The sequence below is a fragment of the Aethalodelphis obliquidens genome, unplaced genomic scaffold (genome assembly GCF_003676395.1).
Source record: "Aethalodelphis obliquidens isolate GAN/ISIS:26980383/991018 unplaced genomic scaffold, ASM367639v1 scaffold88, whole genome shotgun sequence".
NCBI classification, from domain to species: Eukaryota; Metazoa; Chordata; class Mammalia; order Artiodactyla; family Delphinidae; genus Aethalodelphis; species Aethalodelphis obliquidens.
The window spans coordinates 1141473-1168896 of record NW_020838032.1 but is presented as its reverse complement, the minus strand read 5'-3'; the positions used below and the strand labels follow the sequence as shown (position 1 = coordinate 1168896).

Below are 27424 nucleotides of genomic sequence, written 5' to 3'. Positions count from 1 at the left end.
TACTAGATCATACTTTGCCAATGTTTTTGCATCCAACTTAGTTATCCAATATCATTTTTATTGACTTCTGGTAATTCCTGAATATCTTGCAAGGCTTTCAATTTCACTTTGCAGTGCAGTTTTACAGTGTTGGATGCTTACAATATCAGCACCTAGACAAGGATGTCACTCTAATGGGTTCAGACAAAAGCTACTGTTAAATGGGGGAAGGAATGTTTCAGGATGTCTAATTTTGTGAGGCATGTAAGTCACTAAAACATATTTTATGTCATGATTATTTCACTTCACCATGAATCATAACCATGGTGGTGAGATTAAATAAGAAACACTCAGAAATTGAAGCCCCCTTCACTTCTGTTAGTCACAAGAGTATTCCATCACCCAGATGATCTCTTTCATTTAAATCAATATTTACTTCTAAGTGATTTGTCTAATCACTCCTATTTAGAGGTCAGCTCTTTAGAAATGAACATCTTAAATCAGTGGACCTCTGGAAAAATTAGACAACATTAAAAAATAAGACAACATTACACAACTAGTCATTTCAATAGGGGAAAAAAATCAAATTTCTTCTCTGATAGTTGCAGAAAAAAAAAAGTAAGCTTGACCGATATTTCCAATTGCTATTGATTTTAAGGACAATGTGAACAGAATTTAAGTAAAACAGATATATTTCATCAATTCCAATTCCGAGAAGATTTTTCCCTACATTTTAGAATTTCCAACATCAAGATCCATGTTAAAATCAAGAGTAACAAGTACAATGAGTTTTTTTCAGCTGCACCTAGAAAATATGCCTTATAATCCATGGTGTTTAAGTTAGAATCTAGTCTAAAATTCTAATCTAACTAATGTGCTATCAACTATTAGCCAAAATATTAAATTGAAGAAATGGCTATGCAGAATTCAACTTTCAAGTGGATGCATTCTATTGATAACAAGAGTATATTGCAATACTAAATCCTTACTGTGACTAGGTATTGTTTTAGGTGTTTTATTTATTTTATTTAATTTTTACAATAACCCTATTATTAATCTGTCATGGGTGAGGACACTGAAGCAGTGGGGTTAAATGACTTAACCTCTTAACCACGTGTGAGGACCAACATAATGGATGAATTAGATGTTTCTCTTCCATACAAAATTTTTACCTGCTGGTAAACAGAAACAAGTGCTATTCTAGATGAAGCATTTTATGAAAACACACTAATTTTTAGTATCTGTCAAAGAATGGATACCTATTTACAGAGCAAATAGCCATATAGTTTTTCTCATTAAGATCCTGTGGTAGGCAGAATAATGATCCACCAAAGATATTCACATGCTAATCCTTGGAACCCACGAATATGTTACTTTATATGGCAAAGGGACTTTGTTGATGTGAAAAAGGGTATAGACCTTGATATGGGAGGATTATCCTGGATTATTGGTGGACCCAATCTTATCATGTGAGCCCTTAAAATCAAATAGTCTTTCCCTGCTGCAATTAAAGGGAGATGTGACTATGGAAAGGTCAGGGGGATGCAACATTGCTGGCTTTGAAGACAGAAGGGTGTCCGTGAGCCAAGCAATGTGTATAGCCTCTAGAAGCTGGAAAAAGTGAGGAAACATACTCTGCAGAGCCTCCAGAAAAGGAGGCAACCCAGCTAACACTTTGATTTTAGCCTAATGAGACCAATGTAGGGCTTCTGACTTACAGAACTATAAGATAACACTTATATGCTGTTTTAAGCCATTAAGTTTTTGGTAATTTGTTAAAGCAGCCATAGGAAACTAATACAGGCCCATGCGGGCTAACCTCCTTCAATGAAATATCCTACAGCATACAAAAACATTTTAACATGTGAGGAAGCATTTCTGGATTAATCTACATACAACGTCTGGAAAAGTATTAGATGAGCAGTATTCATTAATTCCTGAGTGGTATGCTGCCCTGAAGATGCTCACCAAAACAGCCTGATGGTTTGCTTAGTGTTTACCCATAACGTGTTATACAAACCACTGGTAACTTGGGATGGTACACGAAAAAACACTTTCAAGTTTTCATAGTATCTTTACCTTTGCCTTCTACTTAGGGCATGTGTTGCAGGTTCTGTACTCAGAAAAGTTATTTATAACTTACTACATTTTAGTATATGACCTAAGAAGATATGCCTCCTCTGGGTGTCCTGAGCCGTCGGTGTCCACACGGCTGAGGCGGCACTCCAAGCGGGAACCGCTCGCCTCCTAAAGTCCCTGGGCGTCCGGCAACTCGACGAAGGAACCAAGCGCCTAATATAAGCCACAAGATACGATCGCGGGGACGACGGTCTCCTGCCAGGCCGTCACCCTCCTTACCGGTCCTTAAAAGACCCACTGCAGGCCCACGCCCACGAGCATCTTTCTGCCTCTCTCCGTAACCGCAAGAGCCGCCGCAGGCTAGCAGGCGATATGAAACTTCGCGATACTTGCAACTATCGCGGTTCTTTGTGTTACCGGTTTTCTAGAGGAAAGACGGCCGGAAGATCGCTCCGCCCATGTCAACCAAGATTTTGTTCTCGTGAGATCCCGAAAACAGTTCGGGAGCCAGTTCTCGCGGGATTTTCCGAGTCAGGGCTGGAAGTTGTGGTGGGTCCCAGAGCGAAGCCTATTACTGAGAGGGAGGTTAGGGGGTCGACCTGCCTGCTTGTTGTCCTCCCCCGGCGGCGGAGCCCCAGACGATTAGGTGAGCGCCTCCTTGCCAGCTTCCACAGCGCCCTCCGGCTCTGCCGCTGTCTCGAACGCAACCGGCCCTTCTCCCTGGACCCCGTCAGGCTCCACCTTTGCTCCCTCTCGTCCCGTGACGTCGGGCTTCGGGGGCGGGGGGCTATGTACAGAGGGCGGCGGCAGGTGGAGTTGGCCGCCGTCCGCCCGCCAGCCTCCTCCTGGCGGTCCTCCGCCGCCTGTCAGGTGTTAAATGCAACCAGGCTGCCAGGCCCTTCCCCCTGGCCAGATGGATCTCTCTGTCCCGAAGCCCCGCGCGGAAACCAACAGCAAAGGTATAAGCTCCGAGCTCCCCTCTCTCCCCAGACAACTGTCTTTACTGCGTAGGGTTGGACCTGTTCCTGCCAGTTCCCTTGGGGTTGCGGTTTTACCCTGCGGCTCCTGTGAGTGACAGCTGGAGATTGTGAACCACCTCTAGGGCTGGGACAGTTCTTTGTGATTCAGAGTTGAGAACCTGCACTCTGAAGTCAGACTGCCCTGGGATCTAGTGCTGGCTCTGACAGTCATTTGCTGAGCAACTTTGGGTGGTTTCCTCGTCTGTAAAACTGCTGTCTTTGCTGAGTGAGTTCTTGTGATTATTAAATGAGATGGTGTTAAGCAAAGCATTTATGTGACCGTGTCTGGCTCATAGTAAACCCTAGATAAATGTTTGGTATTTTTATTCTCTGTTCTTGTATGCCTCAGTTCTTAGTGAATGGTAGATTTGTTATTAAGTAGGTGAATAAAGGTTGAGATATTTCGTTCAGTTTATTACACAAAGAGCTTAATATATGATGTACTGAGTCAGGATCACCTTTAATGGGTCACCAAGAGAGGGTTTAAGGAGGGTATGGTTATCTGCCACAAGTCATCTGGGATGGCTTCTTGACCCTAAATTAATAGCTTTCATTATTAATAGTGACATAACAAAAGCTGCCAGATATTGAGTGCTTGTTCCGTGCCCAGAAATATGCTAATTGTTTATGTACATGTTTTCCTTTGAGGAAGATACTGATCTCATTAAATAGATGAGGGATTCAGAACTAAAGTTCAGAGACGTTTAAGTAACAAGCCTCAGCTCTGACGGCTAGGAATTGATGACACTATAACTCAGGGACCACAAATATAAATACCTATAGAAACCTAGCAGGTGAAATAAATGGATGAAGCTGCTGAGTGGAGATTATAGTAACTGGAATGCTCATACCTCATTTAAAAGGGGCAGGGGCTACTCAGTTCCAAGGAATTGTTCATTCACGTGTGAACTGGTATAGCATTGTAGTTACAAGTTCAGATAGCTTGGTTCAAATCCAGGCTCTGCCACTTTCTAGCTGTGTGACTATGGTTAACCTTTATCTGTTTCACCATTTGTAAAATGGAACTAATAATATTACTTACATGAAGGGTTGCTGTGAGGCTCAAATGAACTACTACATCTAAATTGCATGCCTGGCACACATAAGCCCTCAAAATGTTAGCTATATATAAATATTTGTTAATTTGATAAGTATTTGAGTTTCAAACATTGTCCTAGGTGCCCAGAATATGGCAGTGAACACAAGTCCCTGCTCTGGGGAACTTATATTTAAGTTGAGATAAACAATAACAGACAGTTCATATTTTTCTCTGAAAATGGTATCAAGCAGGGTGAAGGAAGAGAGAGTGGCGGGGAGTGCTATGTTAGGTTGGGTGGTCAGAGAAGATACCTCTGAGGAGATGCCATTTGAACAGAATCCTGAATGAAGTGAAAGAATCAGTCACTTTGGTATTTAGGAGGAGCGTTGGCGGAAGGAACAGAAATCTCAGGAGACTAAGGTGGGAGTATGCTTACCATGATTGGGGAATAGCAAGGAGGCCAGTTTGGAATGAAATCAGGAGAGAGGGAGGAAATGAAGTTAAAGAGGAACACAGGGACCAGATCATAAGGAGCCTTACCCCTATTCAGTCCAATAGGAAATCATCCTAATTTAAGCTATTTGTTCTGGAGTTTGAATACTGAGAGATAACCGCCCTGCTCAAACTTAACTGAATCTATTAATATTTAGTTCTAGAAATTACCCAAACTCAGGAACCAAATAGACTTCTGTAAGTTGTTGTGTGAAGCCCGTGAGGATTTTGCACATGCTGTATGTGCCCTCTGACTGATATTCTCTTCTTAGATTTCCTTACTTTATTAAATTAAATTTAATTAATTAATTAATTAATTTTTTTGCGGTACGCGGGCCTCTCACTGCCGTGGCCTCTCCCGTTGCGGAGCATAGGCTCTGGACGCGCAGGCTTAGTGGCCATGGCTCACGGGCCCAGCCGCTCCGCGGCCTGTGGGATCTTCCCAGACCGGGGCATGAACCCGTGTCCCCTGCATTAGCAGGCAGACTCTCAACCACTGCGCCACCAGGGAAGCCCCTAGATCTCCTTACTTTTTAAACTGTTTCCTCAGTACCTCCTTCTTACAGCACTTTGTTCTGCCAAAGCACTTATAGCAATTTCATGTGTGTGAACTTTTGAGTATTTGTCTTTCTCATTAGATGTCAAGGTTCTGTGAGATCAAGGATGTGTTTTTGTTAATAAATTCAGCTCTTTTATTGAATGCCGACTGTGTGCTGGTCCTGGGGATAAAATTTTGAAGAATACAGACATTTTCTTGGAAAAGATATTCTTCTCTAGTGAGAGGCAGATAAAAAAAGTAAACGTGATAAACATTGTGATATGTGCTATAGAGGCAATAAAATAGTACAGAATAGTGGGGTTCCCTACTTTAAATAAGGTGGTCTGAGATAAAGTCTCTGAGGCGATGACATAAAAACACCTGAGAAAAGACCTGCTTAATATGCTTGAGTCAAGGGAAAAATTGATAGATTAAGTTGGAGAGGTAAGTAGGGGAAGATCATACAGGGTCTTACAGGCCATAGTAAGGAGCTTGGACTTTATTCTTTGTGCGGTGGGTCATTATTAAAAGATTTTAAATGAAAGATTTACTAATAATTTATATTCTTAAATAGTCACTATTGCTGCTATGTGGAAAATGGATTGTAGAGGGAAATAGTGTCAACAGAGAGAATGGTTAGAGAATGGAGGATAGAGAATGGAATTTGTAGCAGTAATTTAGGAGAAAGCCAAAGTTTGGCAAATTACAGTCAAGGCCGAATTCAGCCTGACACTTGTTTTTTTGTAGATAAAGTTTTACTGGAGCACAGCCATACCCATTTGTTTATGTGTCTGTGGCTACTTTTGTGTTACAAGGGCAAGAGACAGTATAGCCTGCAAGACGTAAAATAACAAGTAGCTAAAATCTGACTCTACAGAAAAAGTTTACCAACAGTTGTTTTAAAATGATGGTGGCATGGAGGAAAGTGATGCTTTTTTTTTTTTAGGTAGAGCCAGCAGGACATTCTGATGGAGAGGATGTAGGGACTAATATATAAAGAGGAATAAGGGCTGACTAAAGGTTTTCTACCTTGAAAAGTTGGTTAGACAATGATGGCCTTTTAATGAGATTTGGAAAGACTAGTTCTAAGCAAGGTTTAATCACTATCATTTTTGACATTGGTTTTCTTCATTTTAACTGTGTGGTACAGTTCTAGCAAATAATTGGTGTTAAATCATATATGTTGAATAATAAATAAATTAATGAATTAAGTCTTTAAAAATTAGAAGGCGTTTGCTGGATAGGTAGACAAAGCATGTGAAACAAATAATGTATTAAGAATTGTTGCAAGGCTTAACGTAGGTTTTAAGGCTCAAACAGTACTGTTATGAAAATAGGGCCCATCAACCTATTTTTTATCCCTGTATAGTGAATAAATGTTTTATTTTCACATTAAAACTCTTCTCTTTTAGAATAATGTAACAATTCTCAAACAGTTTGGATGCAAAGATTAGAGTGGGAGAACAGATTTTTTTTGCTGATTGTTATATAAAAACAACCTTATCAAAATTAGAATAATGGTTTTACTTTTGAGGAACAACTGATGAGGAATAGTATAATGAGCTCTTCTTGCTGAAGAGAATATAGATGTACTAGTTATAATCATGAATGTTATACAAGCCTAATTCAGCATCAATAGGAAGTCCCTGGGAAACTACCAATGATATATGATCTCAATGACAAATATGTGAGAAAAATAATTCCTAGTATCCTTAAAATTGTAGCTATACAATTCCTCTGGGATTCTTGCTATAAGAAATTCCATTTGGGAAATTATTTTTACTTAATTTCCTCTATTTGGTACCTTTTAATTGTACCAACAGTATACTCTGCAGAGGCCCTCTTCCTCATTCACAGTGCTTTATTTTCTGAATAGAAAATAAAATAGCTCTACAGTTAAGCACAGAATAAATTTGTACATAGAGACAAGTCAGACTCTTCAAAGAATAATAGAATCTTAGCAGAAAGAGATCTTAGAATTCATCTCTTTTTTAAAAACCTTGGCTCTTCAAAACCTAGAAGGGAAAAAGCTGTGACAAAGCTGGTACATATCACTCTAGTTGAGTTGGGAGATTCCCTTGATTAGTTGTATACAGATTCAAGCAACATTTTAGAAGCAGCAATATTGACAGTGAGAAGAAACAGCTGTCTTCAGAGAAAGGAGATGGAGTAACTAAAAAAGCAGACAGAAGAATCACAAAAATATTGCTGTTCAGAGGATTTTAGCTTACCTGTTACCAGGTCCTATTCAGTGTTATTCTACCATATCATGAACGTTATACCTAATGTTCATGAGTCATCATGAATATTTAAATAAGTGGTTCTCAATTCTGGCTGTGCATCAGAGTCACCTTTTGAATTCAGCAGTAACAACCAAACACAATAATAAAACCAAATGCCCATGGCCCATATCCACTGAATCAGAATCAACAGACGAAGCATATATGGGGAGATTATGACACACAGCCAAGGTGAGAAAAACTGGAAATAAATTATGTACCCTTTATTATGATAATATACTTGAGGAAAATATACTTTAGGAAAATATTTATACATGTTATAAGTATAATTTATCTTGTTTCAGATTTTGGAAAGGGTATTTATGTGAGGAACACTTTTTCTCATAGCAGTGGATAAATGAGGTGTTACTTTATAAGTTAGATTTGGCAAGTTTATTTTCTCTTTTATTATTATAGATATATGGCATCCAGGAGAAAGATGTCTCGCCCCTTCTCCAGATAATGAAAAACTTTGTGAAGCAAGCATAAAATCTATCACAGTGGATGAAAATGGGAAGTCATTTGCAGTCATCTTATATTCAGATTTTCAAGAAAGGAAAGTACCTCTTAAAAGACTTCAAGAAGTGAAATCTGTTAAAGATTGCTCCAGGAATTTTATATTTGATGATGAAGATTTGGAAAAACCTTATTTTCCAGACAGAAAATTTCCATCATCTGCTGTTGCTTTTCAATTATCTGAAAATGGAGACTCTATTCCTTATACTATTAATAGGTATTTGAGAGACTACCAAAGGGAAGGAGCCCTGTTTCTCTATGAACACTTCATCCAAGGAAGAGGGTGTATTCTTGGTGATGACATGGGACTTGGAAAAACAGTACAGGTATTTATTTTAATTACTTTATAATTAAAATTCAATAAAGTCATACATATTATATCATGTATATTACATACATGAATGGATACCATATGGAAATTTCTGTTTGTATCGCAGATCTTATAATTGTTTCGTGTGTGTGTGTGTGTGTGTGTGTGTGTGTGTGTGTTTGTCTCACACAGTACTTAAGGATGGTGTTTAGTCATTATTTTATCTTCAATATTTATTTAGTACCTATGAAATACATTATTTAAAACGATGTTATAGTATAACGACTTGTTTTTACCTTTGGTAATACTAGTACTAAGATATCAATTATATTTAGAGTAATTTAACTTTCTTAGTAATACCTTATGGAAGGAAAGCATTCTGACATTTGTTAAGCTACATAGCATGGTTAAATTGACTTCTGCAGGCCTTTTGTGCATATTGTTGGAGTTTATCAAAGCATAAATTTCTTAGTCTGGGATCTCTGGGCCACTAGGAGTTCTATTGGTGGACTTCAGAGAGGCCTCCTATTTCTCTAAAATGTGTGCCAGAATTTGTATATGTATATACTTTTCTGCAGATAGGCTCTATGTTAGTTATCTATTGCTGTATAACAGATTATTCCAAAATGTAGCAGCTTAAAACAATACACATTTATCATATTAAAGTTTCTGTGAGTCAGGAATCTGGGTACCATTTAGCTGGATCTTCTGGCTCTGCCTTTCATAAGGCTGCAGTTATTTCAAGGTTGGACTAGGGAAGATTCACTCCCCAGTTTGTGTGGTTGTTGCAGGATTCATTTCCTTGTGAGTTCTTAGACTGAGGCCTCTGTTTCTTGTGAGCTATTGGCAAAGCCCTTCCTTGGTTCCTTACCACATGGACCTCTTCATGGTGCTTCTCACAGTGTGGAAGCATGCTTCAACAGGGAGAACAAGTGATCAGGCAAGAGAGAGCACTACTAGTGAGACACAAGTCATGGTCTTTTGTAACCTAATCACAGAAGAGACAGCCTTCATTTTTGCCATATTCACATCATTAGAAGCAGGTTGTGAGGTTCAGCCCATACTGGGCTGAAGGGGGGACATTAAATAAAGTTGTGGATACCAAGAGGTGGGGATTATTGGGAGCCTTGTCAGAAGCTGTGTACCACAAGGGTTTATAATCCAAAAAGATTAGAGTTCTGAACCTAGACTTTATACTAAGCAATCACTCTGGATTTTCAGGAGTGTTTGTCTACTGTGATTAAGTCCTTCTGTGTTTCCATCTTTACAATTGAATTTAAGCTATTTTATTCTTCATGACACCTCCATTGTTAGTGGAGTTCAAAGGTAAGCGAAAAATTAAGTTTAACATTTGAAAATAGCCAAATAATAGCTATGTATAAAGCTCTGGTGTAAAAAGCTAGGGTAAAATTAAGTCCCTCAGTAATCATAGTGTGTTTCTATTAGCCATAATCTATTTTCCTTTAATCTCAGGCAATGCACATAGTTCTAGGCTTGCACATTGAAGGTGTTAAATAATTGCTTGTGGAATAAAACGAACTTACTTTCTCAGGAGAAGAGGTTCCAAGAATAAAGATAGGAGCCTTTTGGAAACTACCATCTGTGACCAAGATATGCAGATGAATATTAAAGGAAAATAAATAATAAAGCCCTTCTGTGACTGTCTTTACATATACTTTTACTGTTTTTGCCCATGCTAGAATGTTCTTTCCCACATGTCTTTGACTAGTCAATGCCTGTTCATCTTCAAAATCAGAAACATGAGGGAGCTACAAAAAGTGACCTGCAATTTGGGAAACCCTACCCTAAACCTCCTAAATACAATTCAAATTCTTCTGCACATTTTAGGCTCATATTAAGCTTTCATCTTGGAAGCTCATGTCACAAAGAAATTCCCTTTATTTTACATTTTATAAGATTATTTTAAAAGTGATTTTACTGCACAATTTTATATTTTCTGACACACTGAAATCATTGGAAGGCTTTGAGTTGTATTATATGCTATGACAGTGCTGCTATGAATATCTTTGAGGGCTCACCTTCTCAAGATTAGGAAATAGTTTTTGTACTAATTTTGATACATAGCTGGATTTATCTGATCCTTGAGGACCTAGTTCTCTGGTTATTATTCTTGTAACTCAGAAAATAATTTCTACATAAATAGGCGGTTTGGGGAGATCCATTTAAGATAGAGCTTCTGTAGATAGGATGACTAACCCAGTTGAAGAAATGTGGACAATAGTTAATGAGCTCACTAGAATTTCAAAATGTAGTAGAATTAGGTGAAAATCTTCTATGAAAATAGACCATTGGCAATTACTCTTTGAACTATAGTAGTAACTTCTTCATTTTGTTTTCCTTTTTTCTGATCTCATCCCTTAAGTTTTCCCCTCGTATATTCTAACTTGGCCGTAGTATGAAATTGAGCTCTTCTTTTTAAAAATGCTTGTTTTACATACCAAAAAAGTTTGCTTCCCTCATTCCAAATTGAAAAGTGGGTAAATTTAATATTTTAAATTCTTCAAAGGATGAGGATTTAAAAATATCCATTTGATCTACTGACTTGGAAATCATTGAAATCTTTGAGTAAGAGCCATTTTGCTGGAGTATTGGGGGCACAAGCCAGAATGGAGTAGGTGAAGACATGGACACCAGAAGTATGCTCTTCTCTTTATATGACCTAGTAGTAGCTGAAGGAGGATAGGATTTCTATTTTGTTTGTTTTGTACCATTTGGGGTTAGGGGGAACTTGAGTATGTTTGAAGTGAATTGGAAGGATCTGATTGAGAGGGAATAGTTTCATATACAACATACATAAATATATACATGTATATGCTTCATATGTGCATGTCGATGAACACACAGACATACATAAATATGCAAAAAATGGAATCCCTACTACCTTACAAACTGATTTTTCCTCAACATCTTGTTATGAAGCTTTTAAAACACATAGAAGAGCTGGAACAATTGTACAATGAATACCCACATACCTACCACCTAGATTCTGTTAACATTTCATTATATATGGCTTATTAACATATCCATCCATCCCACCATCTTTTGTTGAGTTTTAAAGTGGCATACATTAGTATGTTTTATCCCCAAACACTTGAGCATGCATATCATTACCAAGGTTCAATATTTAATTATAATTCTTTTTTTTCATTTTGAAGTAAGATTTACAATGAAATGCAGAAATCTTAAATGTACCCACAATTCCATGAGTTTTGACAAATACATGTCTCTGTGTAATCTGGCTAAACTGTGTAAGCTCTTTCAGGATATAGAGCATTTTAACTCCAGAAGATGTCTTCACGTTCCTTCCTGCCACCCCCAAGAGACATCATTGTTTTGCTTTTTTATATCATAGATTAGTTTTGCCTTTTCATATAAATGGGATCATACAGATGTATTCTTATATAAGGCTTCTTTTACTTAGATAATATTTTGTGATTCATCTTGTTATTGAGTGCATGGGTAGTTTGTTTCTTGTTACTGCTGAGTAGTATTGCTGAGTTGTATGGATGCTGCATTCTGTTTATCCATTCTCCTGCTGATGGACACCTGAGCTATTTCCAGTTTTTAGCTGTTAGAAATAAAACTGTTAAGAACTTTCTTGAACAATCTCTTGTGTACCCCTTTCTCTTGGGTAAATAATTAGGAATGGAATTACTTGGTCATAAGGTGATGTGTGTTTAGTTTTGTATGAAACTGACCCTTTGGAAACACTTTTCTTTCATTCCTATCAACAATGTATCAGAGTTATGGTTACTCAATAACCTCTCAAAATTTGGTTTTGTCAGACTTATTAAATTTTTGTTGGGTGTGTGTATCTGTAAGTTTGTGTGTTGTTTACATATTTTATTAAGGTATAATTGACATACAATAACTGTAAATTTATAGTATATATATAGTATATATATAGTATATACAATTTGATAAGTTTTACATATATTTATAGTATATATATAGTATATATAGTATATATATAGTATATACAATTTGATAAGTTTTACATATATTTGCACCCAAGAAATGATCACTGCAGTACCACAATCAAAATAATATATCACTCCAAAAGTTTCCTCATGTCTGTTTGTGCCCATGATTTTTTCAACACCAATAATTCTATCACCACTATTTTCACTTTTAATTTTTAATTGGACTAAGAAGTTAAATTGGGAAAGAATGCAAAATCCTAGATTTTTATGAAAATTTCTTAGTGTTTTACAGAAATCTCACACCTAATTCAAAGGTAATTTGAAAATGACTATATATTTACATGATATTTAAACAGCTAATGTAACTATAATAAACAATTTCACCTGGAATATACAGGTTTGGGAAACTGACCTTTGATAATCAAACAGCTCAAATGATAGGAATGGAGTTGAATGGGCATTTACTATAAGGTCATGTTTCTCAAAAGTGTGATTTCTGGACCAACAGCATCAGCATTACCTGGAATTTGTTAGAATTGTAAATTCTTGGGTCTTATCCCAGACATACTGAATCAGAAACTCAGGGGGTGGGGCCCAGCAATCTGTGTTTTAACAAACCCTCTAGGCAATTTGAGGTCCACTAAAGTTTAAAAACCTTTGCTCAGACTATACATTTTTCAGAGGTGATGGAAAACTTGTTAATCTGGTGAGTTGGTTCAGTGAAGGTTGATTAAGAGAGTGTTTAGTCTATGTGAATATTTATACATAAGATGACCATTTCATTTTTAAAATAAAATTTTAGAAACAAATGATATTAGAGATAATCTTGTTCAGCTTCTTTAAATGAAGAAACTGAGGCACAGGAGTAGTAAATGGCTTCCCTCCAAGGACATATACAGGAAGTAACCATTTTAATTTCCATTCTAGTACTTTTTTCCCCCTTCTTTCTCTTCCCTTTGCTGCCTCCATCTTGCAACCTTTTGTTCAGCTTTTAATTAACTGTATTCATTCATTCAATTAGTTGACATTTATTAAGCACTTAGCGTGGTCCAGGCCCTGTGATAGGCACTGAAGAGCCTAATATAAATGTGCATGATCACTACCCTTACAGAGTTCACGAATGATGATGAAAAGAAATGTAGTTAAGGGGCCATCACCCAGTCTGATATTCCAGTGGAATTAAGTGGAAAAGCAAGCCTGCCTGGGGGTGTCAAGGAAGACTTCCCAGGAAGTTGGTATTTTCATCCTTTGCTTTTTTTGTTGGGTTTGCTTTTGAAAGTTCACCAAAATTTAAAACTAATTTGAGTGATATCAGTTAGGACGTTGAGGTTTTTTTGGTTTCTTTTTTTCACTGATGGCATAGTTCTAGTACAGTGTTCGAAAGGTTTATCATAAAAGAACTCATTCATTGAATCAAAGTGATTTTGAAAATCTTAATTTGGTAATTAGCTTTCATAGGCACAAAGTCTTAAAACACTACTATTAAATAAGTACATATGTGTTTTACATGTTTATTTCCCCATCTGCTATGCGAAGAAGATGGTATTAGTACTTTTTGAGCAGCAGAGGAGAGAGAAAATTTTGCAAACTGTAAAGATTTTCTTTGAATCTTTGTTTTTATATTATTTGATATTATAAAAAATGTCATTACTATACATTTTAAAAATATAGGTATAGTAAACCTCAATCCTGAGAGAAATGGTGGGATTGCTGATAATCATAGCTTTCTTAGGTTATTGTCAATACTGTTTTTTGGATAATGTGATCTTTAGTTGATTCAAAAGCTATACTAAAATTTAAAATTTCTTTAGATCACAAGTCATGTTGTTCACTCAGGAATATAGTAATAAAGAAAATAATCATATTGTCTTTATTTTCATTCATGGAGAATGAAAATAATGCCATGACATCCAATGTGAAAGGTGAATTAACCTCCAGAGGCACAAAGCCTTTAACACAGAAACAAAAATGTCTTAGCATTTTGAAGATAAATTGCTTTTCTTGTTTTGGCATGTACTTCAGGTTTTAGGAGTAGAACTTTGTAAAAATAAATGGGCTAGGTCCCCTTTTAAAACAGCACTTTGTTGTTTCTGTAGTTTAAAGCAAGTAAAAATCATCATACTTTTTGAAGTATGATTCCAAAGTACTTGCTTACCTTTTTATCTCCCAGGGAGATGAAAAATAAGGAAAGTAGGCTTTTTTTTTTAATCCTATAAGAAATAAACAATTTTTGCTCTGCCTTCTGTTGGTCTAAGAGGAGGTTTGTTGCGTTATTTGCCTGTCTCTGACTTATGCTATATATCATGAGCTGACTGTGTATGAGAAAAGATGGTCTATAAAAATGTTTGCCTGACAGTTTCAAAGGAACGCCTGTAAAAACAAAGCTTTCCCAGAGTGATATATCATTTCTGAAATGCAGTTTTTGGCCTTTTACTGTTCTATAGGTGGCTGATTAAATAGTTTTTTGTTCTTTTCATCTTTAACCATAATTTTAGAACTACTGTATTCTACATTAAAGCATGTTCTTTTTTTTTTTTTCAGATTAGCTTTGTAAACCTGCATTGTAAATACGTTGTTCTCCTGTGAATTACAATTTTGATAGACCTCTCCTATGCTAGTATGAGTGATAGAGATGGCTAGATCTACCCCAGAATTATGTATTCCCTTTGCCTTCTTGGAGTTGTGGCCAAATGACAAAGAATACGTTTCCCAGTTCCCCTTTCATGTCTTGGGCTTGTCAACAGAGATGAGGGTGGAAATGATGAGTGCTATTTACAGTCTTGGTACATAAAATCCACCTGTGCTATTCTTTGCATTCTCTCTCTCTCTCTGTCTGTCTTCTGGATGTTGACACTTTACTGCTAGCATTACCCCAATATAATGAGCTAAAAAGTTTGTCAGTGGTTTTAAGTTAGCCTCTCTAGTTAGTGTGTATTCTCAACTAAATTCAAATTTATTTTCATTTCAACTTACATTTTAGGGGGTAGGTGAATAATCTGTTAGGAGGTAGTATAGACTATTTTAAAGGGATGCAAAATTTTTCTTTAAAATCATTAACGTATTTAGTGAATTAAGTAAAGCTAATCCATAATTAGAGCTTACAAATTTAATCATCTTTTATGGAACTTCTTCTAAAGATGAGATTTTTCAGTAAAACAGACATTTTATATAGCTTTGTTTCATGGAATTTGACAAGTTAGAGCTAAGATTGTATAACAGATAGATGAACAGATTGAATTATGAATTATCATAATTAGGACTATATAAGTGTACCTCAGAGATATTGTGGGTTCAGTTCCAGACCATTGCAATAAAGTGATATCATAATAAAGCAAGTCACACAAATTTTTTGGTTTCCTAGTACACATAAAATTTATATTTACACTATGCTATAGTCTATTAAGCATGCAATAGTGTTGTGTCTAAAAAAACAATGTACATACCTTAATTAAAAAAATACTCTGCCACTGCTTTATCAACTAAGTTTATGTAGTATTCTAAATCCTTTGTTGTCATTTCAACAGTCTTCATAGCACCTTCACCAGGAGTAGATTCCATCTCAAGAAACCACTTTCTTTGCTTATGAATAAGAAGCAACTCCTCATCCCTATAGTTTTCTCATGATATTGCAGCAGTTCAGTCACATCTTCAACCTGTAATTCTAGTTCTCTTGCTATTTCCACCACATCTGTGGATACTTCCTCCCCTGAAGTCTTGAACCTTACAAAAGTCATCCATGAGGGTTGGAATCAACTTCCGAATTCCTGTTAATGTTGACATTTTGACCTCTTTACATGAATCATGAATGTTCTTAATGACATCCAGAATGGTGAATCCTTTCCAGAAGGTTTTCAATTTACTTTGCCCAGATCCATCAGAGTAGTCACTATCTATGACAGCTATAGTCTTATGTAGTATGTATTTTAAATAGTAAGACTTGAAAATTGAAATGACTTCTGATCTATGGGCTGCAGAATGGATGTTGTGATAGTAGACATGAAAACAACACTAATTTTATTGTACATCTCCATTAGAGCTCTTGGGTTAACAAGTACATTGTCAATGAGCAGTAATATTTTGAAAGGAATCTTTTCTCTCTGAGCGGTAGGTCTCAACAGTGGGCTTAAAATATTTAGTCAACTGTGTTGTGAACAGATGTGCTGTCATCCAGGCTTTGTTATTCTATTTATAGAGCATAGGTAGAGTAGATTTAGCATCATTTTAAAGGGCCCTAGCGTTTTCAGAATGGTAAATGAGCATTGGCTTCAACTTAAGTTACCAGCTGCATTAGCCCTTAAGAGAGTCAGCCTGTCCTTTGAAGTTTTGAAGCCAGGCATTAACTTCTCCTCTCTAGCTATGAAAGTCCTAGATGGCATCTTCTTACAATATAAAGCTGTTTTGTCTACATTAAAAATCTGTTGTTCAGTGTAGCCACCATCATTAATTAGTTATCTAGATCTGGGTAACTTGCTGTACGTCGGCACTTGCTGCTTCACCTTGCACTTTTACGTTATGGAGATGGCATCTTTCCTTAAACCTCATGAATCAACTTTGCTAGCTTCAAACTCTTATTCTGCAGCCTCTCACTTCTCTCAGCCTTTGTAGAGTTGAAGAGAGTTAGGGCCTTGCTCTAGATTAGGCTTTGGCTTAAGGGAGTTATTGTGGCTTGTTTAATCTTCTATCCAGATCACTAAAACTTTCTTCATATCAGCAATAAGCCTGTTTCAATTTCTTATCATTCATGTGTTCACTGGAGTAGCACTTTTCATTTCCTTTAAGAACTTTTCCTGTGCATTCATAATGTGGCTGTTTTGTGCAAGGTGCCTAGTTTTTGGCCTGTCTTTGCTTTTCACATGCATTCCTCACTAAGCTTAATCATTTCTGGCTTTTGATTTAAAGTGAGAGACATGTGACTCTCTCTGTCATTTGAACACTTAGAGGTCACTGTAGGGTATTAATTGGCCTAATTTCAATATTGTGTCTCAGGGAATATGGAGTTGCAAGGAGAAAGAAGGAGAAAGGAGAACAGCTGGTTGGTGGAGCAGTTAGAATACACACAACATTTGGACATTAAGTTTGCTGCCGTATGAGGGCACAGTTCATTGCACCCCAAAACAATTAGAATAATAACATCAAATATCACTGATCACAGATCACCATAACAAATATAATAACAGTGAAAATGTTTCAAATATTGTGAGAATTACCAAAATGTGACACAGAGACATGAAGTGAGCAAATGTTGTTGGGAAAACGGCACTGATAGACTTGCTTGACACAGAGTTACCACAAACCTTCAATTTATAAAAAACACAATTATATGTGATGTGCAATAAAGTGAAGTGCAATAAAATGAGGTACGCCTGTAGTTTTCCTGTAATGAAACAATCTGAGATGAGTTAAGAGGAAAGCAATGGATTAGGTCTTATACTGCCTCATTTAAACTGTTATATGGTATCTAATTGGTATCTTTTTTTTGCCTTTTCAGTAGCCTTTGAAGACCAGTTGCCTATAATTTAAAAGAATATACATATCAGTGTGTGTGATGGTATGATTACAAACAGTAAAATGTACACATCCTTAAGATGAATGAGTTGACAAATATATATATGTGTGTATATATATTTGTAATCAATACTGTAATCAAGGTATAGAACATTTACCTCACCATAGAAAGTTTCCCCATGTTCTTTTACAGTTAATACCCCAGTTGCCTAAACTTTTTATTATACATTTTCTATGATTTTTTCTGTTTTAAGTTATATTCTAGGAAGTGTTGAGAACCCAAGGTGTTATGAATACTTACATCATCTGTGAATTCAGTAAATTCTAAACTTTAGCTACATATCTTTGAATGCAAAGTATAAATAACTTTAAATTGACTAAAAATATTATAAAGTGGAAATAGTGGGCATGCATCAAAGATCTTTTATCAGGTTATATTAAAAATATTCAGGAGGTGGGATCAAGATGGCAGAGTAGGAGGATGTGGAGGTCACCTCCTCTCCAGAGACACATAAAAAATACATCTACATGTGGAACAATTCTCACGGAAAACTAACTGGAAACTGGCAGAAGAACTAACAAGCAAAGCTGCAAGAAAGATCACCACATAACCAGGTAGGATGGAAAAAAATGGCATTGGATCAGGACCTGCATGCCTGGGAAGGATCTGAAAGAAAGAGAAGGTCCACATGGGCAGACCCTTTCCTCAGGAGCGAGCAGGTTGAAGCACAATCTGGGCATCCCAGTCCTGGCATCCTGTGTGGAGGAGACAGGCTCCCTTTCCTGTGGAAGAAAACACTGGGACAGACAGAAGGGCTGGAGAAATCTAGACTGTATTCCAGAGAATGCACGCATGCTGGCTTGCCAGCAGTCATGGTGGAGAAAGCTTTGCACTTATAGCTGACACTTTGATGCACTTGCCCATCTGAACTGGGAGAACACCCCAGCCTCCTTCACTCCACACTGCAGCATGACCAACCGAGCTCTGGGAAAAGACTCAATCTTGCTACACAGAGACAGACCAGGGGGGGCCTGGTGTGTGATCTAGGTGGGGTGGTGGCCATTGTCAGCACACGCATGAGGCAGCAGGCAGGACTGCTGCAGCCACTGTCAGGGCCTGCACAGGTCAGTGCCACAAGAACACACTGTGGCAAAGTGCTGAACCTCAAGCAGACAGGCCCTGGGAGAGGACTCAATCTAGCTATGCAGACAGCCTGGGAGGCCTGAAGTGTGATCTGGGAAGGACAGTGGTAGCTATTGTCAGTACGTTCAGGAGTATGCAGTGGTTCATCTCCCAGTGAGAACGCCCTGCCTCTCTGCGCACTCCACACCACAGCTTAGTGCTAGATCTGGGACAGACAGGTCATGGGAGAAGACTGCCTCAGAGGCAGCCCAGATCTCTTGCAGCTGTACAGCCACCTGAGTTCCTGTAGCCACAATGCCCTGACCCCCAGCCCACACCACACCCCAGCCTTGCACTAAATGTGGGATGAACACAACAGAGAAAGGGATGTGAATTTGGGCTGCTTCTGAGCAGAGCTGCAGCTACCTACACAGGCTATGCACAGGTAATCTGGAGTACATGAGCCTCACGTGCTTCAGCAATCACAACCTTTGGGGCAGGGCATGCACTCGAGGACAATGGAGCTTGATTGAACGTGACCCTCAGGGCTTCTACTCCAACAAGTGGGCAGCAAACCCCACCCCTGACAGAGTGGCAACAGCCACAGAGCAGAGAGGACATTACGCCTCACACCTTCATAAGCTTTAGATGCTCTGACGAAGCCAACCACACCCCCTTTCAAGAAGATAATGGCTAGCATACCCTGAGGAAAGATGTGGCCGGCATCCATACCAAAGCCAGCCCTTGCACCAAAAACATTGGATGCACAGTCTACAGAGGGACACTCCCACATAAAAACATTCCTTCAAGACCACAGTAGACAACTGTTTCTCCTAACTTCATAGAGACAGAGAAAGTTAAGTAAAATGAAAAGGCAGAGGAGCTACTCCCAATTAAAAAATGAGAGAAATCCCCTGAAAGAACAAATAATGAAGCAGAGCTCATCAGTCTACTAGACCTTGAGTTCAAAAAGGTGGTAATAAAAATGCTAACTGAATTAAGAAAGATTATCAATATAAATGCAGCTCACTGTAACAAGGAACGAGAAACTATAAAGATGAACCAACCAAAAACAGACAATTCAATTGCCAAGGTAAAAAACAATCTGGAAGCAATGAATAACGGCTAAATGGCACAGAAGAATGAGTAAGTGATCTGAAAGCTAGTTAATGGAAATCACCCAAACAGAACAGCAGACAGAAAGACAAATGAAAAAAAAAAAAAGAAAGCAACATACGAGATCTATGGAATAATATAAACATGCCAACCTATGCAAAATAGGGGTTCCAGAAGGAGAAGAGCAAAAGAAGGGGATAGTAAATGTATTTGAAGAAATTATGGCTGAAAACTTCCCAAACTTAAAGAAGGAAACAGATATCCATGTACAGGAAGCACAGAGGGTCCCAAGCAAGATGAACCCAAACAGACCCACACCAAGACAAATCATAATTAAAAGGGCAAATATTAAAGAAAGAGAAAAACAAAGAGTCAGTTTCAAGGGAATCCCCATAAAGTTATGTAGAAACTTTGCAAACCAGAAAGGTTCCAATTCCTGGAAGGGAAAAGCCTGCAACCTAGGATACTCTACGCAGCAAGATTATCATTTAGAATAGAAGGAGAGAGAAAGAATTGCTCAGACAAACATAAACTAAAGGAATTCAGCAATACTAAACCTACCCTAAAAGAAATATTGTAGGGTCTTCTCTAAATCGGAAAAAAACAAGAATCTATAAGAAAGGGAAAATCACATTAGGAAAGGCAAATATATAACAGGATTGAAGATCATATAAATAAGCCAGTGCGTAGGTTAAAAACCAATTAAAAAATTATAAAAGTGATTACAACTACAATAAACAGTAAAAGGATAAGGATGAAGATGTAAAATAGGACATCAAAATCACAAAATGTGGGGGAGGGGAGTATAAAAACATAGATCTTTAGAATGTGTTTGAATGTAAATGTCAATTTAAAGCAATTAGATATAGTTATGGTTCAACATACTTGAACTCCATGGTAACCACAAATTGAAAATGTATAATTCATAGAAACCAAAATGAAAGGAACTCAAGCATACTACAAAGGAATTCATCAACCCACAAAAGGAAAAACAAAGAAATGAACAAAGAACTATGAAAACAACTGGAAAACAAGTATTAAATTGGCAATAAGTACATACCTATCAATAATTACTTTGTCAGTGGACTAAATGCTCTGATCAAAAGACATGGAGTAGCAGAATGAATTAAAAAGAACAAGAACCTCCAATATGCTGCCTACAACAGACTCACTGGAGAGCAGAAGAGACAGACCCTGAAGGTGAGGGAATGGAAAGATATTTCATGCAAATGGAAGTGACAAGAAAGCAGGGGTAGCAATATTCATATCAGACAAAATAGACTTTAAAACAGAGGCCATGAAGAAAGACAAAGAAGGGCATTGTATAATGATAAAGCAATCAATACAAAAAGAGGATGTCACACTTGTTAACATATACACACCTAATATAGGAGCCCCTAAGTATATAAAACAAATACTAATAGACATAAAGGGAGAAATTGACAATAATAAAATAATAGAATTTAACATCCCACTGACATCAATGGACAGATCATCCAGACAGAAAATCAGTAAGGCCACAGAAGTCATAAATGACACAGTAGACCAGTTGGATGTAATTGATATCTAAAGGACACTACATTCCAAAAAAAACCTCTCAAAAACCCCACAGTACACATTCTTTTCAGGGGTGCATGGAACATTCTCTAGGATAGATTGCATATAAGGTCACAAAATAAGCCTCAACAAGTTTAAGAGGATAGAAATTATTTCAGGCATTTTTCGTGACCACAGTGGTCTGAAACTAGAAATCAACCACAAAAAGAAAAACAGGAAAATAATGAAAATGTGGAGACTAAACAACATGCTACCAAAAAACCAGTGGGTCAACGATGAAATCAGAAAATACCTTGAGATAAAAAAGATGAAAACACAACTTTATAAAATCTATTGGATGTGGCGAAAGCAGTTCTTAGAGGGAAGTTCATCACAACACAGGCCTTCCTCAAGAAACACTAAAAATTTCGAACAACCTAACTTACCACCTAAAAGAATTAGAAAAAGAAGAACAAACAAAATCTAAAGTCTGCAGGAGGATGGAAATAATAAAAATCAGAGAGGAAATAAATAAAATAGCAATAAAGCACAATAGAAAAGGTTAATAAAACCAAGAGCTGGTTTTTTGAAAAGATAAACAAAATTGACAAGTCTCTAGCCAGGCTCACCAAGAAGAAGAAAAAGAGGCCCCAAATAAACAAAATAAGAAATGAAAGAGGAGAAATAGCAACCCATACTGCAGCAGTACAAAAAAATCATGAGAGAATACTATGAACAGTTATATGCCAACAAATCGGGCAACCTAGAAGAAATGGACAAGTTTCTAGAAATAGCCTGCCAAAACTGAGTCCAGAAGAAACAGATAATCAGAACAGACTGATCACTAGAAGTGAAATAGAATCTATGATAATAAAAAAAATTCCCTGCAAACAAAAGTCCTGGATTGGATGGCTTCACTGGAAAATTCTACCATATATGCAAGAAGAACTTATACTTATCCTTTTCAAACTATTTCAAAAAATTGAAGAGGAGGAAACATTCCCAAATTCATTCTATGAAGCTACCATCACCCTGATACCAAAACCAAAGAGGCTACAAAAAGGAAAATTGTAGGCCAATATCTTTGATGAATATAGATGCAGAAATCCTCAACAAAACATTAGCAAACCAAATCCAACATAAAAAGGATCATACACCATGACCGAGTTAGATTCATTCTGGAGTCACAAGGATGTTTCAGCACATGTGAATCAATCAGTGTGATACACCACATTAACAAAAGGAAACAAAAACTACATGATCATCTCAATAGACAGAAAAAGGATTTGACAAAATTCAACATCCATTCATGATAAAAAAAAACTCAATAAAATGGGTATAGAGGGAACATATCTCAACATAATAAATACCATTTGCAACAAACACACAGCCAAAGTAATACTCAACTGTGAAAAGCTGAAAGCCTTCCCTTTAAATTCAGGAACATGACAAGGATGCCCACTCTCACCACTTCTATGCAACATGGTACTGGAAGTCTTAGCCACAGCAGTCAGACCAGAAAAAGAAATAAAAGATCCAAATGGGAAGGGAAGAGGTAGAACTGTCACTATTTGCAGATGACATGATACTCTATATAGAGAACCCAAAATTCTCCACCCAAAAACTATTAGAACTAATAAATGAACTCAGGAAGGTAGCAGGATACAAGATTGATATACAGAAATCTGTTGTATTTCTTTACACTGATAATGAAATATCAGAAGAAGAATGTAAAAAAAAAAAAATCCCATTTAAAACTCACATTAAAAAAGAAAAAAAAAAACCCTAGGAATAAACTTAACCAAAGAGGTGAAAGACCAATATGCCAGGGGTCCCTAACCCCCGGGCCATGGACTGTTATTGAGCTTTAGCCTGTTAGGAACCGAGCTGCACAGCAGGGGTTGAGCGGTGGGTGAGTGAGTGAAGTTTCATCTGCTGCTCCCCATTGCTCACATTACTGCCTGAACCATTGCTTGCATTAGCGCCTGAACCATTCCTCCCCCGCACCACCTGTGGAAAAATTGTCTTCCATGAAACTAGTCCTTGGTGCCAAAAAGGCTGGGGACCACTGCTACATGCTGAAAACTATAAAACATTGGTAAAGGATATTGAAGATGATTCAAAGGAATGGAAAACTATCTCATGCTCTTGGATTGGAAGAAGTAATATTGTTAAAATGGCCATCCTTCCCAAAGCAATCTACAGATATACTGCAATCCCTATCAAAATTCCTGTGACATTTTTCACAGAACTAGAATAAATAATCCTAAAATTTCTATAGAACTGCAAAAGACCCAGAATTGCCAAGGGAATCCTGAGGAAAAAGAACAAAGCTGGAGGTATAACCTGTACAGACTGCAGACTATACTGCAAAGCCACAGAAATCAAAAGAGTGTGGTTTTGGCACTAAAACAGACATATAGATCAATGGAACAGAATAGACAGCCCAGAAATAAACCCATGCACCTGTGGTCAATTAATCTACAACAAAGGCAAGAATATACAATGGAGGAAAGAGTCTCTTCAACAAGTGGTGTTGGGAAAGCTGGATAACTACACGAAAACAGTGAAATTAGAATATTCTCTCACACCATATACAAAAATAAACTCAAAGTAGTTTAACACCTAAGTACATGACCCCATAAAACTTGTAGAAGAGAACATAAGCAAAACATTTTCTGACATAAATCATAGCAATATTTTCTTAGGTCAGTCTCCCAATGCAAAAAATAAAAGCAAAAATAAACAAATGGGACCTAATCAAACTTAAAAGCTTAGCACAGCAAAGGGAACCGTCAACAAAATTAAAAGACAACATACAGAATGGGAGAAAATATTTGCAAATGATGTGACCAAAAAGGGATTAAGATGCAAAATATACAAACATCTTGTACAACTCAATATCAAAAAAGCAAACAACCCAAGCAAAAAAATGGGCAGAATACCTAAATAGGCATTTTAACAAAGAAAACATACAGATGGCCAACAGGCACATGAAAAGATGCTCAACATTGCTAATTATTAGAGAAATGCAAATCAAAACTACAATGAGGTGTTCCCTCACACTGGTTAGAATTGCTATCATCAAAAAGTCTACAAATAATAAATTTTGGAGAGGGTGCAGAGAAAAGAGAATCCTCCTACACTTGGTGGGAATGTAAATCAGTGTAGCCACTATGGAAAACAGTATGGAGTTTCCTTAAAAAACTGAAAATAGAGCTACGGTATGATCCAGCAATCCTACTCCTGGGCATATATCTAGAAAAGATGAAAACACTAATTCAAAAAGATACATGCATCCCAGTGTTCATAGCAGCACTATTTGCAATACCCAAGATATGGAAATAACCCAAGTGCCCATTAACAGATGATTGGTTTAATAAGATGTGGTGTGTGTGTGTATACACACACACACACAATGGAATATTACTCAGCGCCCCCAAAAGAATGTAGTATTGCCATTTGCAGCAACATGGGTGGACCTAGAGATCATTATGCTTAGTGAAGTAAGTCAAAAAGAAAAGGACAAATACTAATGATATTCTTATGTTCCACTTCTATGTGGAACATAGAAAATTATGTGTATACACACACACACACACACAGACAACAGAAAAAGACTCACAGACGTAGAAAATAAACTTACGGTTACCAAAGTGGAGTGGGAGTGAGGAGGGACAAATTAGGAATATGGATTAACAGATACAAACTATTATATATAAAATAGATAAGCAACAAGGATTTACTGTATAGCACAGGGAATTATATTCAATATCTTATAATAAGCTATAATGGAGTATAATCTGAAAAAAAGTAACTGAATCACTGTGCTGTACACCTGAAACTAAAAATATTGTAAATCAGCTATACTTAAGTAAAAAAAAAAAGTAATTGTCCAGTGCTTAAAACTCAGTCATTTGTGGAACATTCTTTATGTCTCCTTTAATCTCAGTTCTATGTAGTACATCAATCATTTTTCTCTCACCAATCTCTTGCTGAATTTTTCAGTAACTTTATTTTTATTCATCAGTTTTTTCTCAACAATGCTTCTTCAACTCTTCTCCATTACCTCCTCAGTCGCCCATGCCAACTCATGGATTTCAAACTGCTGGAGGATAGAAATAAGCCTTTCATCTAAACTTTTGCAGTGCCCAGGACAGTACCTGGCATGTAGTAGGTAATAAGTATATTAATATATTTTATTGAATGCATTAATTAAAGTTGAATTGAGTAATCATATCTTTCTGTGGTTATATATTTAATGACCCCTAACCTATGTGCCATGTTCTACGATATACATTTCCATTAAATGTATGTTAATTAGGCATTATTCATGCATTTTATTGATGAAAAAGTTGAAATTTATGGCGACATTATAGAAATTGCACAGGGTCACGTAGGTAGTATAATGTTGGTTGGTCAGACTCCAAAGTCTTTGCCATAGCTCCTGCATTACACTGCCTTTTGTAATGTGGGTTCAGAATGCAGATTTTAAAGAATATTTAAAAACTCAGCAGAAGTTTTGACTATCCTTATTTATCATTATTTTACAATCTTTTAGATAACATAATTTACTGAAAATCTACTTTGTTTATTGTGATATGCAAGACTGTATTCAGGGCATAAAGCCTCCTTACCTCAGTGAAATGATGCTAACAAAAATAGCTCTTGTTGGGCTTCCCTGGTGACGCAGTGGTTGAGAGTCCTCCTGCCGATGCAGGGGACGCGGGTTCATGCGCCGGTCCAGGAGAATCCCACATGCCGCGGAGCGGCTAGGCCCGTGAGCCATGGCTGCTGAGCCTGCGCATCCGGAGCCTGTGCTTGCAATGGGAGAGGCCACAACAGTGAGAGGCCCGCGTACCACAAAAAGAAGAAGAAAAAAAAAGCTCTTGTTTATTGAATCATTCTTATGTACTAGCTTGATATTTTACATATTTTTCCTCTTTTTCTCAAGAACTAAAATAATAGTGATTATATCATACATAAATGCATACTCATAAAACTGTAAGGTATAATTTTTTTATTGAGATGAAATTCACATAACATAAATTAACCATTTCAATTTTTGCAATTCAGTGGCATTTAGTGCATTCACAGTGTTGTGCAACCCCCATCTCCCTCTGGTTTCACAACTTTTGCATCTCCACAGAACAATACCCCATACGCATTAAGTAATCAATTTTCTTTTCCCCTTCCCACCATCCCTTGCCAACCACTAATTGATCTTCTGCATCTATAGATTTGCCTTTTCTGAATATTTCATATAAAGGAAATACAGTTGTGACTTTTTTGTGTCTGGTGCTTTCATTTAGTGTAATGCTTTCAAGGCTCATCCAAATTGTAGCATGTATCAGTACTTCATCCTTTTTATGGCTGAATAATATTCAATTGCATGTAAATACAACAATTTTGTTTACCCATTTATCCTTTGATGGACATTTGAGTTGTTTCTACGTTTTGGCTACTGTGTATAATGCAGTTATACACATTTGTGTATAAGTTTCTTTGTGGACATATGCTTTCATTTCCCTTGTATATATACCTAGGAGTGGAATTACTAGGTCATATGGTAATTCTATGTTTAATTTTTTGTGCAACTGCTAAACCATTTTCCACAATGGCTGCACCATATTACATTCCCACTAGCAATGTATGAGGTTTCATGTTTCTTCACATCCTTCTCAACACTGTTATTTTCTGTTTTCTTCATAGTAGCTATCCTAGTGCATATGAAGTGGTACCTCACTGTGGTTTTGATTTGCATTTCTGTAATGATCAATGGTGTTGAACAACTTTTCATGTGCTTTTTGGCCATTTTGTATATCTTCTTTGGAGAATTGTGTATTCATGTTGCTATAGATGGAATGTTTGCATCTCCTGAAAATTCATTTGTTGAAACTCTAATCCCCAATGTGATGGTATTTGGAGATGGGGCCTCTGGAAAGGCAA

At 37.0% G+C, this 27424-nt stretch overlaps 1 protein-coding gene across 5 annotated transcripts in view; it reads left to right on the top strand.

Moving 5' to 3' along the window:
- The first annotated feature begins 2550 nt into the window (after window positions 1-2550).
- ERCC6L2 (ERCC excision repair 6 like 2) overlaps window positions 2551-27424 on the top strand; it is a 157170-nt gene continuing 132296 nt past the window's right edge. For 2 of the 5 annotated variants that reach the window (XM_027094257.1, XM_027094258.1), the window contains exons 1-2: window positions 2551-3017; window positions 7843-8267. In XM_027094257.1, coding sequence (XP_026950058.1) covers window positions 2936-3017; window positions 7843-8267 — 507 coding nt within the window. In that variant the 5' untranslated portion in view covers window positions 2551-2935. The remainder of the gene's footprint in view (window positions 3018-7842; window positions 8268-27424) is intronic. The other 3 variants (XM_027094256.1, XM_027094254.1, XM_027094255.1) reach the window with 3 other exon arrangements.